General features: G+C 37.5%; 1 protein-coding gene across 2 annotated transcripts; it reads left to right on the top strand.

Annotated features, from left to right (window-relative positions):
• Window positions 1–519: 519 nt before the first annotated feature.
• Window positions 520–16170, top strand: C7H8orf89 (chromosome 7 C8orf89 homolog). 2 transcript variants are annotated; one of them, XM_063668889.1, is made up of 4 exons: window positions 520–718; window positions 2912–3065; window positions 6839–6894; window positions 15893–16170. In XM_063668889.1, the coding sequence occupies exons 1-4, from the start codon at window positions 592–594 to the stop codon at window positions 16039–16041; spliced, it is 486 nt and encodes a 161-aa protein (XP_063524959.1). In that variant the 5' UTR covers window positions 520–591; the 3' UTR covers window positions 16042–16170. The 2 variants fall into 2 exon arrangements, with proteins under 2 accessions (XP_063524959.1, XP_063524958.1); XM_063668888.1 differs by having other exon boundaries at window positions 15869–16169.
• Window positions 16171–20063: the final 3893 nt, after the last annotated feature.

Here is a 20063-nt window from a genome sequence, read left to right as displayed (position 1 = left end):
CAAATGGATGCAAAATGCCCAGCAAGGATCCTGGAAAAATAGGCATCTTACAAATGGTAGCTGTCATGGTGATGTCACTCCTCACCATTCCCATGGAACTCCTCAGAGTTGCTCATGGTTGTACTCTTTGGATGTAGTCATGCCTTGCATGTAATAGATAATGTATATGACTGAATTGAATATGTGTTTAATATATTAAGTAAGCAGGGTACATGACTGATTTTCCTTCTGTGTCCGTGTTTAAAATAAAAGTGATGATTATCTAGAAAACATGTTTATTTTCCATGGAGCATAAAATTTGTCTTTTTTTAGGCACAAATGCATTTTATAATGATAATGTTTTTGAGAGAATCCAAGTATTCCATTGTCTTGTAGGTGATAACTTGCTATTGGACTTTACTTTTTAAAATATTACCCACTATCTATAACCTGGAATTTGAAAGAATTCATTAAAATGTTCAAAGTTTGAAAGAGAAACAATATAACACATCTGTTTGCCTTGTCTTGAACGTGCCTTGTTTTTTTTTGTATTTTGTGTCCTGTCTCTGCAGCAGCATCTCCCTCTCATCAGCACTGTTGAAAGAAGAAAAAATGTCAGTGCTATCTCCTGAAATCAAATGTGAGACTTCTAAATTCACCAGAAGTTCCTTTGGCAGTTGTTTTATTTTTGAGAGTAGTTGGAAGAAAGCAGTTTTAGAAACACAAAAGATTAAGAAAGGTAACTTTATTGTTATTATTTTCCTTAAGAAAACATAGAAATAGTGCCTTGAATTTACATGTATTTTTTTCATCAGGCAAGAGACATTTTCTGTGACATTTACATAAGAATTATATCTTAAGTTGATGAAAAAGAAAAATGGAAGCAAACTAAAATTAATTTAGTTAATGTAATTCTGTGACTCATGATGGAAACAAATTTTAAAGAGTTGCATTTCTTTTTTTTTAAACTCAAATTTGTCTGAAAGAACTGCATTTCTTAATATCCATTGCAGTACTGTCTCTGTTGAATCACACTCCGTTTTATAAATGGCATTTTCTTTTAAATAACTCAAGGTGATTTTTATATTTTAAGACATCCAAATCTTTAACAGTGCTTTTATGTATTAATAATTCTAACCAAAGCCAGGCGCAGTGGCTTAGCCTGTAATTTGAGCAATTTGGGAGGCCAAGGCAGATGGATCGCTTGAACCCAGTAGTTAGAGATCAGCCTGGGCAACATGGTGATACCCCATCTCCACAAAAAACACAAAAATTAGCTGAGTGTGTTGGTGTGTGCCTGTGGTCCCAGCTACTTGGGAGGCTGAAGGTAGGAGGATCACCTGAGCCTGGAGAGGGTGAGGCTGCGGTGAGCCATGACCATGCCATTGTACATCAGTCTGGGCAACAAAGTGATACCCTGTCTCAAAAAAAAAAAAAAAAATTCTAACCAAAACTTTATTTTTGAGTGAGTTATGTGGAGAGTATCTTAAATCCCATAGTTGCTCAATGAAGAATAGTTTGAGAACTTTTGACATGTAGATGAGTATATTAATAGTTATTCCCCCTTACTTTCAAGTTATTATATTTCTTGTTTATTCTGAATTCTGCTTCCATCTTTATTAATGGAGAAATAATTCTTTTTTTTTTTTGAGATGGAGTCTAGCTTTGTCGCCTGGTTGGAGTGCAGTGGTGCGATGTTGGCTCACTGCAGCCTCTGCCTCCCGAGTTCAAGTGATTCTCCTGCCCCAGCCTCCTGAGTAGCTGGGATTACAGGCACGCGCTGCCATGCCCAGCACATTTTTGTATTTTTAGTAGAGATGGGGTTTCACCATGTTGGCCAGGATGGTCTTGATCTCCTGACCCTGTGATCTGCCCACCTCGGACTCCCAAAGTGCTGGGATTACAGGTGTAAGCCACCATGCCCAGCCAATAATTCTTGAAAATACTAAAATGCAAACTACTCAATGATTTATCCCTCTTTGGCTTTCAATGTGTTGCTATACTTTTTCTTCAACTTTCTTACCAGGTTCCCATTAAAGGTACTCAGACAACAGTTTATCCACCCTTCTACCCCCCAAATCTAATTGATGAAAAGAGAGTCTATATGCTTTTTGACCAAGAGAAACTATTTTTTCCAAAAGAGGAAAAAATCAAAAGTTACAAAATAACATTTTGAATATTCAACATAATAATTTTAGTCCCATTAAATACCATTTTTATTGCTGTGCTACACTTGCTTTGTAGAGAATACTTTTAAAAAAATTATCTATGTTTAGTTCAAAGAACACCCAAAACTTTAACCTCTTAATCTTTTTCTTTTCATTTAATGCCTTGAAAAATTTAAAAAATAATTTGACCATCTCTCTGTGCAATGGATATGTGAGGTTAGTAGAAGAAACAATCTTGATGCTTCAAGGTTATGGTTTACAGGTTTGGTATGGAATTTTGTGGACAGAAAATTAAAATCAGTTCCTCAAGTAGAGTTCTTTGACTCTCATTGCTAGCTAAGATGATCATGTGTTTACACCTCTTATTTACATAAAAGCAGGAAAATGGAAAGACTTTAAGTGCTAGATAATATCAGACTCTTGAAAGTGCCTTTTATTTCAGTGTGAAGGTATCTAATATTCTGGGAATTCTAACTATATAAAATAATGAAAGCAGAGGATAGTGACAACTGTGGAAGATCTGTGAAGCTGTTCTTTTTCCTTATTCCACTCTTAATCATCTCCTTAATCTACTCCTTCCTGCAGTCCCTATAGTCAGGATGTAGAAGGAAAGCCATTCTCTTGGGAAAGATGCTAGATAAATTACAGTTGCTTAATTTTATTTACTTAATAACTGATTTTGTGTATTTTATTATGTGTTTTAGTATGTAGTAAAACAAGTAGCATGCATTTAATCAAGATGATTCTTACATATTTTTAACCAGAATATACCACAGCATTTGGTCTAGGAGAGCTCAAAGAATGTATCAAAATGCCATATTTACCAGGACTGCAAAGTTGCCAAAAAAGTGTAAGTTCAACTCCACTAGAGGTTCCTAAAAGACTGCCACGTGCTGATGCCGAGGTGTCTGCAGTCAGGTAGATCATTGCTATTTAATTCTCATTTGTTGAATGTGTATTTGTGGTAACACTGCTGAATGTAGAGGTTTTTCTGGCCAGTGAATTGCATTCATTTTTGCCTGTTGTTTTTTTTTTTACATAAAGGATTTACTTTTTAAAATCTAAGCATTTTATTCAGTTTGACAACTCGGCACTTTTCTCTGTTTTTGAGTGATGTTATCAGAAAAGATTTAAGGGCTTTTTTTTTTTTTTTTTTTTTTGAGGCAGAGTCTCGCTGTTTCGCCAGGCTGGAGTGCAGTGGTGTGATCTCGGCTCACTGCAACCTCCGCCTCCCGGATTCCAGCGATTCTCCTGCCTCAGCCTCCTGAGTAGCTGGGATTACAGGCGCCCGCCACCACGCCTAGCTAATTTTTGTATTCTTAGTAGAGATGGGGTTTCACTGTGTTGGCCAGGCTGGTCTCAATCTCTTCACCTCGTGATCTGTCCATCAGCCTCCCAAAGTGCTGGGATTACAGGCGTGAGCCACTGCACCCGGCCCCGATTTAAGAGCATTTTAAAAAAAAACCTTGATTGCCTTAGCCTAGATCATGCCCATGAGAGCATTGGAATTTTTAGCAGTAGAAAAAAAAATTAACTCTGTAATATTTAAAAGTTTCCGTACCCTGTATATAGAACCTTGTGCTTCATTTCTGGTCTGACTGAAGTAATGTGAAGGAAGATTCTGAATGAGATGTTGGCCTAATTAACATCCTGCATTGACTATCAGAAATGAATTTTTCAGCCAGAAAAGTCTCCCTGACTTTGAATACTGACATTTGAAAACATTATTACAAATACTTTTCCTGCTAGAAATCAGACTGACTGACATACCATTAAAAGAAAACTCTCCAAAGGGATCTCTAAGTAAGATAGTCTCACATTCTACTCAGCTTCTGCTTCGGTTTGTTTATTTGTTCTTCAGATATTTGTTGAATGTCTAGTTCTTTTTTCTTTTTTTTGAGATGGAGTCCAGCTCTGTCGCCCAGGCCGGAGTGCAGTGGCACGAGCTCGGCTCATCGGGTTCAAGCAATTCTCCCGCCTCAGCCTCCCGAGTAGCTGGGACTACAGGCGCCCGCCACCACGCCTGGCTAACTTTTTGTATTTTTTTAGTAGAGACGGGGTTTCACCGTGTTAGCCAGGATGGTGTCTATCTCCTGACCTCGTGATCCGCCCACCTCAGCCTCCCAAAGTGCTGGGATTACAGGCGTGAGCCATTGCACCTGGCCGAATGTCTAGTTCTTATTCACTCTGGTAGTATTAAAAAAAGTGAAGCACTTATAGCATTCTGAGTTGCACCTCTCTTTAGGGGAGGATTTATATTTTTATATTATCTTCCTATTATAATGAACTTTAAAGTCATCCAGTTATGCCTAGCACACAAGATTGAAGTTTCAAAATATGTTTCTTGAGTTTTCCAGCTAATACTATTGTTCTTTTTAAGTACTCTTGAAATAAACTCTGGTAATACAAATAGAGAGCTGGAACAGGTTAAAATGAAAAGTTGATAATTTTTATTTAAATTATGAAAATAAGAATAAGAACTTTGCAGAAAAAAGGAAAATAATTATTTGATAATCTACCCATCATAACATATCCATTTTTATTGTTTGGATATTCCCTTCTTTCAAAAGAAAGAAAAAATTCTTTTTCATGGATTTCATTTTCGTTGTGATTTTAGTGTACTTAAAATTTTTATCCTGCCTTTTTAAAAACTTTATATATATGCATTTAGTCACGCCACTATATGTTCTTTAAACAGTCTTACCAACCACATTATATTTCACTGACGGATCCACAGTTTACTTCATCACTTACTATTGTTGGATTTTTAAAATGCTTTGTTTTTTTGGCTTTGTAAATAACACCACAATAAACAATATCATACATATAGCTTTTCTCATCATTTTTAATATTATTTGAAGAAAGATTTTCAAGCTATAAAAATATAAAACACAAAATTGTTCTTTCTGAAGTAAGGTTAGAATAAAATAAGGCAGAATTAGAAATGGAAGAGAGAGAGAGTTGCTACTAGATGGTAACTTAAGTCAAAGTGGAAAATGGCGGGGATGCAGAAAGAAGAGGGACCGTTTGAAACATGACTATAAAGCTACTAAGGACAGTCAGTTACATCGTAACCAAGACACTATCTTGTGTCCCTGACTGTCAACTTATGTGATTTTCACCAAGGGTCACAGTGCCCTTTGGGGAGGGGGTAGGAGTGTGTAGGGCTGCCTGTGCCGATGGACTTTGTATCAGTATGGACCCGTCTTGTTACCCTTCCTTCGATACACGTGATCATCTCCAAGATACTGGAAACCTGGCAAATACCCATGAATTAGCCCTCTCTGACTCTTAATTTGGGGTCTTTATTTTGCTTCTTATTGTTTCCACCCTATTCAAGTTTTTGTTTGTTTCTGTTTTTCATTTGTGATTTGACTGTGAAATTATTTCTAAACATTTTACATTGATTTGAGTGTGAATTTACTTAAGTCAATGAAGGATAATTGAATATATTTTATTCATGTTATGACAAGCGTTCTTCATATATAAAGTGGAATAGTAATGGCTAAGTGACATAATGTATATGAAGTGCTTGGCAAACATAAATGTTAGTTCTTTTCCCTGCCTTTAACTCAAGTGTCTTCATTTTAGCTGTTGTAGTGAGAACATGTCAAATTGCCTGCAAGTATTTTATTCTTCTGTGCACATTGCACAGCTCCCTGTGAAGGAGCGGTTTTGGCAAAGCAGAGAATTACTCATTTTTGTTCGTTTTGTGTACAACCCCTTACTCTCTTTTTTCCCTCCTTGTGTGAATATTTGATTGAAAGTGTAATATTTTTTCAAATTTCCTTATTGGTAAGCAAAATATTTTAGTGAATCTCAAAGCACACTCTAGTAATATAAATAATAATAGTAATCTCAGAGGTGGAGTACTTAAAAGTTGCTGACTTTTAAAGTGCAAAATAGTCTCAAGAGGCTGGGCGCAGTGGCTCATGCTTGGAAACCCAGCATTTTGGGAGGCTGAGGCAGGAGGATCGCTTGAGGCCAGCATTTTGAGGCCAGCTTGGGTAACATAGTGAGACCCCGTCTTTACAAACTTTTTTTTTTAATTAGCCTTGTGTGGTGACATGCACCTACCATCCCAGCTACTCAAGAAGCTGATGCAGGAAAATTGCTTGAGCCTAGGAGTTCAAAGTTACAGTGAGCTATATGATTGTGCCACTCCAGCCTGGGAGACAGTGAGAACTTGTCTCAAAAAAAAATATTGTTACAAGAAATTTGGGATTTTTATAATGGATTATCTCACCCACAGCAGATTCAATCATGATATATTTCCCCTAATAATCTATTTATTATCTAGATGTATTTCAGTGGGAACAAAATTATGACAAAATTCAGATTGAGGTGATTGATAGGTAAAAAGTGTACAAAAAAGTGATAGTTGGTATTCAACATATCCAAATGGCCTGTTTATCTTGATTCCCTCCCACTTAGCATTGCTTGAGTCATGACTAGTGAGAGGTATGATAAAGGTCTGTGGGAGAAGTTAGACCTAGCACTCAGCCACTGGTAAAATTTGCTAACAAGATGTTGGGTTGGCTCATATCTGCTTCTGATGGAATTAGTTAAAATGCAAATACTTTCCTTTCCTTAACATTTATTTAATGTCCATATGATGTTATTCAACAAGTGAGTTTCACTGTACCCTGAATTTTTATGTAAGTAATTTTATGATAATATATAATATTCAGGCTAAAGAAGACTAAGGAGACATGCAGTGTGGCACCACTTTGGGAGAAATCAAAAGGTAAGCTGACTCGTCCTTTTTTCTACCACCTCTCTTGGGTGTCATATACCTTATCTTTTTTTTAAAAAAAATTCCTTTCTTTTCATTGATTTAATTATCTTTGTTTTGTTACTACTTTTTTTTTTTTTGAGACGGAGTCTCGCTCTGTCACCCAGGCTGCAGTGCAGTGGTGCCATCTTGGCTCACTGCAAGCTCTGCCTCCCAGGTTCACGCCATTCTCCTGCCTCAGCCTCCCAAGTAGCTGGGACTACAGGCACCTGCCACCACACCCGGCTAATTTTTTGTATTTTTAGTAGAGACGGGGTTGGGGTTTCACCGTGTTAGCCAGAATGGTCTTGATCTCCTGACCTCGTGATCCGCCCGCCTCAGCCTCCCAAAGTGCTGGGATTACAGGTGTGAGCCACCGCACCCAGCCTACTACTTCCTTTAAGCTTTGTTTATTTTATAAACTAAGTGGATGTTGGGTTCATTATAAACATGCTTTTATAATTTCAGGACTCAAGGGTAGGCCCTCATCATATCTCACTTGGGCCATTTAGTGCCTGCAAACTGGTCTTCTTGTTTCGAATGTCTGATCTTTGAAATCCTTCAATGCCACAAAAAAAGCCTAAAACTTTGACTTCTAATCACATTAGTCTCTTCTTCAAAAACAATGACTCCCTCGTCAGACCGAGTATGAACTCTTTAGCTTGACATTGAACCCCTTACCATCTTCCTTCAGCTTTCCTTTCTAGCTTTAATCTTCTAATTGCTATTTTTGTGAATCCTGTGTACTTATGACATCTAATACAGAAACTTATCTATATAAATTTTGGTCCCAAAAAACTACTTTTAAGTCAAGTTACTCCTAAGTTCATGGTGACTAAAAGGGTTTATGGTACTAAGGTATATTTTGTTTGCCATTTATCCTTCAGTCTATCAAATGATTCATCCTTTCCTATGTACAACAATTATTTCATTAAAAGCTTAAGTTTTTTATTGAATCAGTACAAATAGCCTACCATCCAAGAAAAGCCCAGGACCAGACAGATTCACAGCTGAATTCTACCAGATGTACAAAGAAGAGCTGGTACCATTCACACTGAAACTATCTAAAAATTTGTGGATGAGGGATTCCTCTGTAACTCATTCTATGAGACAAGCATCATCCTGATACCAAAATATGCAGAGATACAACAAAAAAAGAAAACTGCAGGTCAATATCGCTGATGAACATTGATGTAAAAATCCTCAACAAAATACTGGCAAGCTGAATCCAGCAGCACACCAAAAAGCTAATCCACCACAATTAAGTAGGCTTTATCCCTGCAGTGCAAGGTTGGTTCAATATACCCAAATCAATAATGTGATTCATCACATAAACAGAGCTAAAGACAAAAACCATATGATTATCTCAACAGATGTAGAAAAGGCTTTTGATAAAATTCAACACCATTCCTATTAAAAACTCTCAATAAACTAGGTATTGAAGGACATACCATAAAATAATAAGAGCCACCTATGACAAACCCCCAGCCAACATCATACTGAATAGGCAAAAGCTTGAAAATCTGAAAACCAGCACATGACACTCACCACTCTTATTCAACACAGTATTGGAAGTTCTGATCAGAGCAATCAGGCAAGAGAGAGAAATAAAGTGCATTCCAATAGGAAGAGAGAAAGTCAAACTATCCCTGTTTGTAGATGACATGATCCTATATCCAGAAAACCCCATAGTCTTGGCCCAAAAGCTCCTTAAGCTGATAAACAACTTCAGCAAAATTTCAAGATACAAAATCAATGTGCAAAAATTGATAGCATTCCTATACACCAACAACAGTCAAGCCAAGAGCCAAATCAGGAACACAATCCCATTTACAATTGGCACAAAAAGAATAATATACCTAGGAATACAGCTAACCAGGGAGGTGAATGATCTCTACAAGGAGAACTACAAAACACTGCTCAAATAAATCAGAGATGACACAAACAAGTGGAAAAACATTCTATGTTCATGGATAGGAAGACTCAATATAGTTAAAATAACTATACTACCCAAAGCAATTTATAAATTCAATGTGATTCCTATTAAACTACCAATGACATTCTTCATAGAACTAGAAAAAACTATTTTAAAATTCACATGAAATCAAAAAAGAGCCAAAATAGCCAAGGCAATCCTAAGCAAAAAGAACAAAGCTGGAGGTATCACACAACCCGACTTCAAACCATGGTACAGGGCTATGGTAACCAAAACAGCATGGTACTGGTACAAAAACAGACACATAGATCAATGGAACACAATAGAAAGATCAGAAATAAGGCCACACACCTACAACTATCTGATTCTTAACAAAGCTGACAAAAACAAGCAATGGGGAAAGGTCTCCCTATTCAATAAATGATGCTGGGCTAACTGGCTAGCCATATGCAGAAGATTAAAACTGGACCCCTTTCTTACACCGTATACAAAAATCAACTCAAGATAGATTAAAGACTTAAATGTAAAACCCAAAACTATAAAACCATTGGAAGACAACCTAGGCAATACCATTCTAGACATAGGAACAGGCAAAGATTTCATGATGAAGATGCCAAAAGCAATGCCACGAAAGCAAAAATTGACAAATGGGAGCTAATTAAACTAAAGTGCTTTTGCACAGCAAAATAAACTATCAACAGAGTAAACAGACAACCTACAGAATGGAAGAAAAATTTTGCAAACTATGCATCTGACAAAGGTCTAATATCCAGCATCTATAAGGAATTTAAACAATTTATAAGAAAAAAATAACCTCATTAAAAAGTGGACAAAGGACATGAACAGACACTTTTCAAAAGAAGACATACATACAGCCAAACAAGCATATGAAAAAAAAGTTCAACATCACTGATCATTAGAGAAATGCAAATCAAAACCTCAATGAGATACCATCTCGTGTGAGTCAGAATGGCTACTATCAAAAAGTAAAAAAATAACAGATGCTGGAGAGGTTACAAAGAAAAAGGAACACTTATACACTATTGGTGGGAATGTAAATTAGTTCAACTATTGTAGGAAACAGTGTGGTGATTCCTCAAAGACCTAAAAACAGAAATGCCATTTGACCCAGAAATCCCATTACTGGGTATGTACCCAAAGGACTATAAATCCTTCTGTCATAAAGACACACGCATGCGTATGTTCACTGTAGCACTATTCACAATAGCAAAGACATGGAATCAACCTAAATGCCCGTCAATGGTAGACTGGATAAGGAAAATGTGGTACACATACACCATGGAATACTATGCAGCCATAAAAAAGAACAAGATCATGTCCTTTGCAGGAACATGGATGGAGCTGGAGGCCATTATCCTTAGCAAACTAATGCAGGAACAGAAAACCAAATACCACATGTTCTCACTTATAAGTGGTAGCTAAGTGATGAGAACACATGGACACAGAGAGGAACAACAGATACTGGGGCCTACCTGAGTGTGGAAGGTGGGAGGTGGGAGAGGATCAGGAGAAATAACTAATGGGTACTAGGCTCAGTACTCAGGTGAAGAAATAATCTACACAACAAATCCCTGTGACACAAGTTTACCTATATAACAAACCTACACGTGTACCCCTGAACTTAAAAGTTAAAAAGAAAGTTAAAGATTTTTAAAACCTTATTTTAAATTTTTATCATAATTATACTTGTCTTCTTGTAATAGACTCATACTTCCATGACTTTGGCTTATGGAATAATGGAGTTAACTGAACACCTCCAAACAAACAACCAAAACTAAAATTACTAAGTAATGCTTCTATTGACATTATTGGTAGCTGTCAGAATTGACTTGTTAGTAGCTCTGCAAGCTCAGTCTATGGAAGTTTATAAGTTTAAATGTTCATGAACTTTTCCTTGGATGTTTTCTCTCTCTTAATTTCATATACTAAAACAACTTCTGTAATCAACAGACAGTGTAAAATAAAAATATAAATGTTAATTAGAACAAAAGACATTGCTGGCTGGGCGCGGTGGCTCACGCCTGTAATCCTAATGCTTTGGGAGGCCGAGGTGAGCAGATCATGAGGTCAGGAGTTTGAGACCAGCCTGGCCAACATGGTGAAACCCCGTCTCTACTAAAAATACAAAAATTAGCCGGGCGTGGTGGCGTGCGCCTGTAATCTCAGCTACTCAAGGAGCTAAGGCAGGAGAATCACTTGAACCTGGGAGGCGGAGGTTGCAGTGAGCCGAGATTGTGCCACTGCACTCTAGCCTGGGCGACAGAGTGAGACTCTGTCTCAAACAAAGAAACAAAAAACCCAAAAGACATTGCTTTGAATCTCGGCCCAAATGAACATTTTGCCAGCCTCTTTTCTAAGATTATGGCTTCTGTGTCTTATTCACTCACCTTCATATCCCTACAGTGCCTACACTAGTTTCTGCAACAAAGTAAGTCTTCAGTAAATACTTATTATTACTTATTTTAATGTGAAGAATAACATTTACAGATTTTGTAATGTTAAGTCATTCTTGCATTCCTGAAATACACCCAATTTAGAAATGATTTATTATTTGTTTATATTCTGCCACATTTAATTTGCTAATATCTCATTTGGAATTTTTTACCTATGCTGGTAAGTGCAGTGAGATTGCCATGAATTTTCTTTTTTTTTTCTGTCCTTGTCTGGATTCAGTGTCCACATTATAATGGCCTTGTGGAATGAATTGGGGACTATTCGTTCTCTTTCTATTCTCTGAAGGATATGACCTAAAATTGGAATTATTTTTCTCTCGAAAGTTTGAGGAAATTCATTTGTAAAATTCATTTGGGTTACTTGTTTTCTTTGGGAGAATCTTTAATATTGGCTCAATCATTTTAAATTTAGGGCTCTTAAGGTATTCTAATTTTTCAATCAGTTTTGGTAAGTTATGTTGTCTAGAAACTTGCATTTTGTCTAAGTTTTAAAAATTTATTAGCATAAAGTTTTGTCTTTGCTTTGTCTGTAATTCTGTTCCTCTTTTCACAATATTACATATTTGTGCCTTCTTTTATTTTCTTGAGTAATGTCACCAGAGGCTTTCCTTTTTTATTAGTTTTTTCAATGAAGAGCTTTTGTCTTTTAAAAAAATCCCTTTTATTGTAACTTGGTTTTCTACTTCATTGATTTCTCCCCTTTCCTATATTATCTTTTTCCTCCATGTTCTTTGGGTTTACTCTTTTCCTACTGTGTATCTAATACCTATGTTTTAAATTTTCAACCTTCTTTTCTAACATAGACATTTTAGGGTATAAACCTCTCTGTATACAACTTTTGCTCCATTACACAACTTTTGTGATATTTATCATTTAGCAACAAATATTTGTATGTTTATTATGATTTGTTTTTTGACTGATAATTTAGAAAATGTGTTGATATGGTTTGACTGTGTCCCCATCGAAATCTCATCTTGAATTGTAGTTCCCGTAGTTCCCATGTGTTGTGGGATGGACTCAGTGGGAGATAATTGAATCATGGGGGCGGTTCCCCCATACCGTTCTCATGGTAGTGAGTAAGTCTCACGAGATCTGATAGTTTTATAAGAGGAAACCCCTTTTGCTTGGTTCTCATTCTCTCTTATCTGCTGCCATGTAAGACATGCCTTTTGCCTTCTGGTGTGATTGTGAGGCCTCCCCAGCCATGTGGAACTGTGAGTCCATTAAACCTCTTTTTCTTTACAAGTTACCCAGTTTCAGTTAGTCCTTATCAGCAGCATAAAAATGGATTAATACATGTGTACAAATTTCTAAATATTTCAGAATTTTAAATTTATCTTATTATTAACTTCCAACTTAATTGCATTTGTGTGTATGATACTGATTCTTTGAAGTTTTTTCAGGTTTGCCTAATGCCTGGAATCTAGTTATTTTGCTGCCAGAGGGTCTTTTAAAGTGTCAAGTCCATTGTACTGCTAAGAACAGAAGTCCTGATCATATTCTTAACTCTCAGCTGTTTCTCTCTGAACTTCTCACTCATATTACCCCTGCAAACAAAACAAAACAAACAGAAAAATAACAACTACATTGGAAAATTGAAGATAGTGCTTTTTTTGACACTTGAAACTGAAGTTAAATAATAATATTTTAAAGCAATGTAGGTCAGTATATTATTTTCAAAGCTGCATATATGTTTTTAAATAGAAATATTTCTACATATTTATGTATTTAGGGGTAATACGTAGTGATTGGAACTTTGATGAATCTGGGTTCAAATCCTAACTCTGATAGTTACTAAGTATATGCACTCGGGCAAGTTATTTAGCATCCCTAAATTGTCTTTTTAAAATCTGTAACTCGAGATAGTACAGATGACTATTTCATAGTGTTGTTGTATGGATAAAATAGATGTAAAGTACCTGACAAAGATCATTCAACAAATGCTATCTGTTGTCATTACTGCCACCCTATTATAGAAGCTTGATTAATGCTATTTCAGTTAAGTGAACGATTTTATTTTACTTCACAATTTTACTTCACTTAGCATTTCTGAGAAATGTTTTTATTTGAAGAAAATAACTTGATAGGCATGTAAAATATGAAATGAGTTAATTATTTATGGAGATTATGCCTTTTACTTTGAAATAAATCTCACAGTTGTCCCATGTTTTAAAAAGTATTGTACAAAATCAGATTAAGTTGGTGCAAAAGTAATTGCGGTTTTTAGAACTGCAATTATTTTGCACCATCGTAATTTTATATAATTAAATACAAGCATTAAAAGTTTTTTAGATAAATATTTTTTGAGGCATATAGTCATTTTATAAAGTAGCATTAAAACCGAGTGCGGTGGCTCATGCCTGTAATCCCAGCACTTTGGGAGGCTGAGATGGGCAGGTCACTTGAGGCCAGGATTTTGAGATCTGCCTGGACAACATGGTGAAACCCCGTCTCTACTAAAAATACAAAAACTAGCTGGGCATGATGGCACACGCCTGTGGTCCCAGCTACTCAGGAGGCTGAGGCCTGAGAATCACTTGAACCCGGGAAGTGGAGGTTGCAGTGAGCCGAGATTGCACCACTGCACTCCAGCCTGGGTGACAGAGCAAGATTCCATCCTCCATCTCAAAAAAAAGAAAAGAAAAAGAAAGTAAACATGGCATTTTTAATTCAAAATATGTGTTATATCAAAAACTAGTCTTTTTTTAAATTTTCTGGGTACATAGTAGGTGTATTTATTTATGAGGTGTATGAGATATTTTGATACAGGCATACAACATGTAATAATCACATTCACGTGAATGGAGTATCCATCCCCTCAGGCATTTATCCTTTGTGTTACAAACAATCAAATTATACTCTTAAAGTTATTTTTAAATGTACAATTAGATCATTGTTGACTATAATTGCCCTGTTGTGCTATCAAATACGTGTTCTTATTCATTCTTTGTATTTTTTGTACCTATAAACCATCCCCACTTCCCCCCCATCTCTCCTCCACTATCCTTCCCAGCCTCTGGTAACCATCTTTCGAGTCTTTATCTGCATGAGTTCAATTGTTCTAGTTTTTAGCACCCACAAATAACTGAGAATATGTGAAATTTGTCTTTCTGTACCTGGCTTATTTAACCTAACATAATGATCTCCAGTTCCAACCATAATGTTGCAAATGACAGGATCTCATTTTTTATGGCTGAATAGTACTCCATTGTGTATATGTACCACATTTTCTTCATCCATTCATCTGTTGATGGACACTTCAGTTGCTTCCAAATCTTTGCCATTGTGAACAGTGCTGCAGTAAACACAGGAGTGCCGATACCTCTTTGATATACTGATTTCCTTTCTTTTGGGTATATGTCTAGCAATGGGATTGCTGGACCATATGGTAGCTCCATTTTTGGTTTTCTGAGAAACCTCCAAACTGTTCTCCACAGTGGTTGTACTAATTTACATCCCCACTAACAGTGAATGAGGGTTCCCTTTTTTCTCTGCATCCTTGCCAGCATGTGTTATTTCCTGTCTTTTAGATGAAAGCCATTTTAATTGGGGTAAAATGATATCTCATTGTAGTTTTGATGTCTTTGATAATCAGTGATGTTGACCACATTTCATATGCCTGTTTGCTGTTTGCATATCTTCTTTTCAGAAATGTCTATTCAGGTCTTTTGGCCCATTTAATTAATTAATTAATTTTTATTAACATGAGAGTTTAAATGAGACAGGGTCTTGCTATGTTGCCCAGGCTGGTCTTGAACTTCTGAGCTCAAGGGATCTGCTCACCTCAGCCTCCCAAAGTGCTGGGATTATAGACATGAGCCACCCCTTTTGCCCATTTTAAAATGGGATTATTAGACTTTTCCCATAGAGTTGTTTAAGCTCCTTATATATTCTGGTTGTTAATCCCTTGTCAGATGGGTAGTTTGCAAATATTTTCTCCCATTCTGTAGGTTCTTTTCATTTTGTTGATTGTTTCCTTTACTGTGCAGACGCTTTTTATTAATAACTTGATGTGATCCCATTTGTCCATTTTTGCTTTGATTGCCTGTGCTTCTGGGGTATTACTCAGGAAATCTTTGACCACTCCCATGTCCTAGAGAGTTTCCCCAATGCTTTCTTTTAGTATTCATAGTTTGAGGTCTTAGATTTAAGTCTTTAATCCATTTTGATTTTATTTTTTTACATGGCGAGAGATGGGATCTGGTTTCATTTTACTGCATAATCTCTAGTTTTATAATATCCATAATACCCAGTTTTCCCAGCACCATTTATTGATGAGACTGTCTTTTCCCTAGTGTATATTCTTGGCACTTATGTTAAAAATGAATCCACTATAGATGTATAGATTTATTTCTGTGTTGTTTATTCTGTTCCATTGGTCTGTGTGTCTGTTTTTATGCATGCTTTTTTTTGGGGGGTTAGTATAGCTCTGTAGTATAAGAACTAGTAGTGTGTGATAGTCATTTGTGGAAGAAATATTTCAGTCACATTATATTTAATAGAATATTATTCATGTGTGCTTAATTCATTTTAATAGCTGACTCCCCACCTCCTCCTCCAGGTTCTGGCTTCAGTGATCCTCTCACTGGAGCACCATCTCAATACTTAGAGAGACTTTCCAAAATAGCCATATTGGAATATGATACCATTCGTCAGGAAACAACCAAAAAATCAAACAAAAGCAAGAAACGAGACCTCCGAGACTGCTGAAAAATGTCGTACAGTGTGATGCTTTCTTCAGTGACTTTTAAGCTTTATATTTCCTTTTTTTATGTGATACGATGCAAAATGATTTATATAAAAATGGAAATGTAAATAAGAAATAAATATTTTACATTATAGATGAGTCATTTTTATTTTGTTAACATTACAGAGACAAATTATATTTTTTCCTTATTTATGTTGAAGAACTATAAATTATGGTTTATGGGAAAATAAGCATAAGATAAATTTTATTCCGTGAATTTTATGTACATTGATTGTGTGTTTTGATTCAATTTGATACTCTTGAGTGTCTATTTTGTGCAATGACCTTGGCTAGCTGCTGGGGAAGATTGAAGAAAAAGTGAGGTCTTGAGGGCAGTGCAAGATGGCCAAATAGGAACAGCTCCGGTCTGCAGCTCCCAGCGTGATTGACACAGAAGACGGGTGATTTCTGCATTTCCAACTGAGGTACCTGGTTCATCTCATTGGGACTGGTTGAACAGTGGGTGCAGCCCCTGGAGGATGAACTGAAGCAGGGCAGGGCGTTGCCTCACCCGGGAAGTGCAAGGGGTTGGGGGATTTCCCTTTCCTAGCCATGGGAAGCTGTGACAGACTGTACCTGGAAAAATGGGACACTCCTGCCCAAATACTGTGCTTTTCCCAAGGTCTTAGCAACTGGCAGACAGGGAGACTCTCTCCTGTGCCTGGCTTGGCAGGTCCCATGCCCACGGAGCCTTGCTCACTGCTAGCAAAGCAGTCTGAGATCTAACTGCGAGGTGGCAGTCTGGCTGGGGGAGGGGCGTCTGCCATTGCTGAGGCTTGAGTAGGTAAACAAAGCAGCCAGGAAGCTCGAACTGGGCAGAGCCCACCGCAGCTCAGCAAGGCCTCTAGAGATTCCACCTCTGTGGGCAGGGCATAGCTGAACAAAAGGCAGCAGACAGCTTCTGCAGACTTAAACGTCCCTGTTTGACAGCTCTGAAGACAGCAGTGGTTCTCCCAGCATGGTGTTTGAGCTCTGAGAACGGGCAGACTGCCTTCTCAAGTGAGTCCCTGACTCCTGTGTAGCCTAACTGGGAGACACCTCCCAATAGGGGCCGACAGACACCTCATATAGGTGGGTGCCCCTCTGGGACTAAGCTTCCAGAGGAAGGATCAGGCAGCAATATTTGCTGTTCTGCAACATTTGCTGTTCTGCAGCCTCCGCTGGTAAACAGGGTCTGGAGTGGACCTCCAGCAAACTCCAACAGACCTGCAGCTGTTGCAGCTGTTCTGCAGCCTCTGCTGGTGAACAGGGTCTGGAGTGGACCTCCCAGGCAAACGGTCTGGAGTGGACCTCCAGCAAACTCCAACAGACCTGCAGCTGAGGGACCTAACTATTGGAAGGAAAACTAACAAACAGAAAGGAATAGCACCAACATCAACAAAAAGGACATCTACACCAAAACCCCATCTGTAGGTCACCAACATCAAAGACCAAAGGTAGACAAAACCACAAAGATGGGGAGAAACCAAAGCAGAAAAGCCGAAAATTCTGAAAACCAGAGCGCCTCTTCTCCTCCAAAGGATTGCAGCTCCTTGCCAGCAATGGAACAAAGCTGGACGGACAATGATTTTGACTAGTTGACAGAAGTAGGCTTCAGAAGGTTGGTAATAACAAACTTCTCTGAGCTAAAAGAGCATGTTCAAACCGATTGCAAGGATGCTAAAAACCTTGAAAAAAGGTTAGATGACTGGCTACCTAGAATAAACAGTGTAGAGAAGACCTTAAATGACCTGGTGGAGCTGAAAACCATGGCATGAGAACTTTGTGGCGCATGCACAAGCTTCAATAGCCGATTTGATCAAGTGGAAGAAAGGGTATCAGTGATTGAAGATCAAATTAATGAAATAAAGCAAGAAGAGAAGTTTAGAGAAAAAAGAGTCAAAAGAAACAAATAAAACCTCCAAGAAATATGGGACTATGTGAAAAGACCAAATCTGTGTTTCATTGGTGTACCTGAAACTGATGGGGAGAATGGAACCAAGTTGGAAAACACTCTGCAGGATATTATCCAGGAGAACTTCTCCAACCTAGCAAGGCAGGCCAACATTCAAATTCAGGAAATACAGAGAACACCACAAAGATACTCCTCAAGAAGAGCAACCCCAAGACACATAATTGTCAGATTCACCAAGGTTGAAATGAAGGAAAAAATGGTAAGGGTAGCCAGAAAGAAAGGTTGGGTTACCCACAAAGGGAAACCCATCAGACTAACAGTCGGTCTCTTGGCAGAAACCTTACAAGCTGGAAGATAGTGGGGGCCAATATTCAGCATTCTTATAGAAAATAATTTTCAACCCAGAATTTCATATCTAGCCAAACTAAGTTTCATAAGTGAAGGAGAAAAAAATCCTTTGCAGACAAGCAAATGCTGAGAGAGTCTGTCACCACCAGGCCTGCCTTACAAGAGCTCCTGAAGGAAGCACTAAATATGGAAAGAAACAACCAGTACCAGCCACTGCAAAAACATGCCAAATAGTAAAGACCATTGATGCTATGAAGAAACTGCATCAATTAATGGGCAAAATAACCAGCTAACATCATAATGAGAGGATCAAATTCACACATAACAATATTAAGCTTAAATGTAAAGGGGCTAAATGCCCCAATTAAAAGACATAGACTGACAAATTGGATAAAGAGTCAAGATCCATCAATGTGCTATATTCAGGAGACCCATCTCACATGCAGAGACACACATAGGCTCAAAATAAAGGGATGGAGGAAGATCTACCAAGCAAATGGAAAGCAAAAAAAAGCAGGGGTTGCAATCCTAGTCTCTGATAAAACAGACTTTAAACCAACAAAGATCGAAAGACACAAAGAAGGCCATTACATAATGGTAAAGGGATCAATTCAACAAGAAGAGCTAACTATCCTAAATATATATGCATCCAATACAGGAGCACCCAGATTCATAAAGCAAGTCCTTAGAGACCTACAAAGAGACTTAGATTCCCACACAATAATAATGAGAGACTTTAACACTGCACTGTGAATATTAGACAGATCAACGAGACCGAAGGTTAACAAGGATATCCGGGACTTGAACTCAGCTCTGCACCAAGCAGACCTAATAGACATCTACAGAACTCCACACTCCAAATCAACAGAATATACATTCTTCTCAGCACCACATCGGACTTATTCTAAAATTGACCACATAATTAGAAGTAAAGCACTCCTCAGCAAATGTAAAAGAACAGAAATCACAACAAACTGTCTCTCAGACCACAGTGCAATCAAACTAGAACTCAGGATTAAGAAACTCACTCAAAACCGCTCAACTACATGGAAACTGAACAACCTGCTCCTGAATGACTACTGGGTAAATAATGAAATGAAGGCAGAAATAAAGATGTTCTTTGAAACCAGTGAGAACAAAGACAAAACGTACCAGAATCTCTGGGACACATTTAAAGCAGTGTGTAGAGGGAAATTTATAGCACTAAATGCTCACAAGAGAAAGCAGGAAAGATCTAAAATTGACACCCTAACATCACAATTAAAAGAACTAGAGAAGCAAGAACAAACAAATCCAAAAGCTAGAAGAAGGCAAGAAATAACAAAGATCAGAGCAGAACTGAAGGAGATAGAGACACAAAAAACCCTTCAAAAAATCAATGAATCCAGGAGCTGGTTTTTTGAAAAGATCAACAAAATTGATAGACCACTAGCAAGACTAATAGAGAAGAAAAAGAGAAGAATCAAATAGAAGCAATAAAAAATGATAGACCACTGATCCCACAGAAATACAAACTACCATCAGAGAATACTATAAATACCTTTACACAAATAAACTAGAAAATCCAGAAGAAATGGATAAATTTCTGGACACATACACTCTCCCAAGACTAAACCAGGAAGAAGCTGAATCTCTGAATAGACCAATAACAGGCTCTGAAATTGAGGCAATAATTAATAGCCTACCAACCAAAAAAAGTCCAGGACCAGACGGATTCACAGCTGAATTCTACCAGAGGTACAA

Source organism: Pongo pygmaeus, chromosome 7 (genome assembly GCF_028885625.2).
Source record: "Pongo pygmaeus isolate AG05252 chromosome 7, NHGRI_mPonPyg2-v2.0_pri, whole genome shotgun sequence".
Taxonomy (NCBI): Eukaryota; Metazoa; Chordata; class Mammalia; order Primates; family Hominidae; genus Pongo; species Pongo pygmaeus.
The sequence above is the reverse complement of the archived record's forward strand: the minus strand, read 5'-3'. Positions and strand labels throughout refer to the sequence as shown.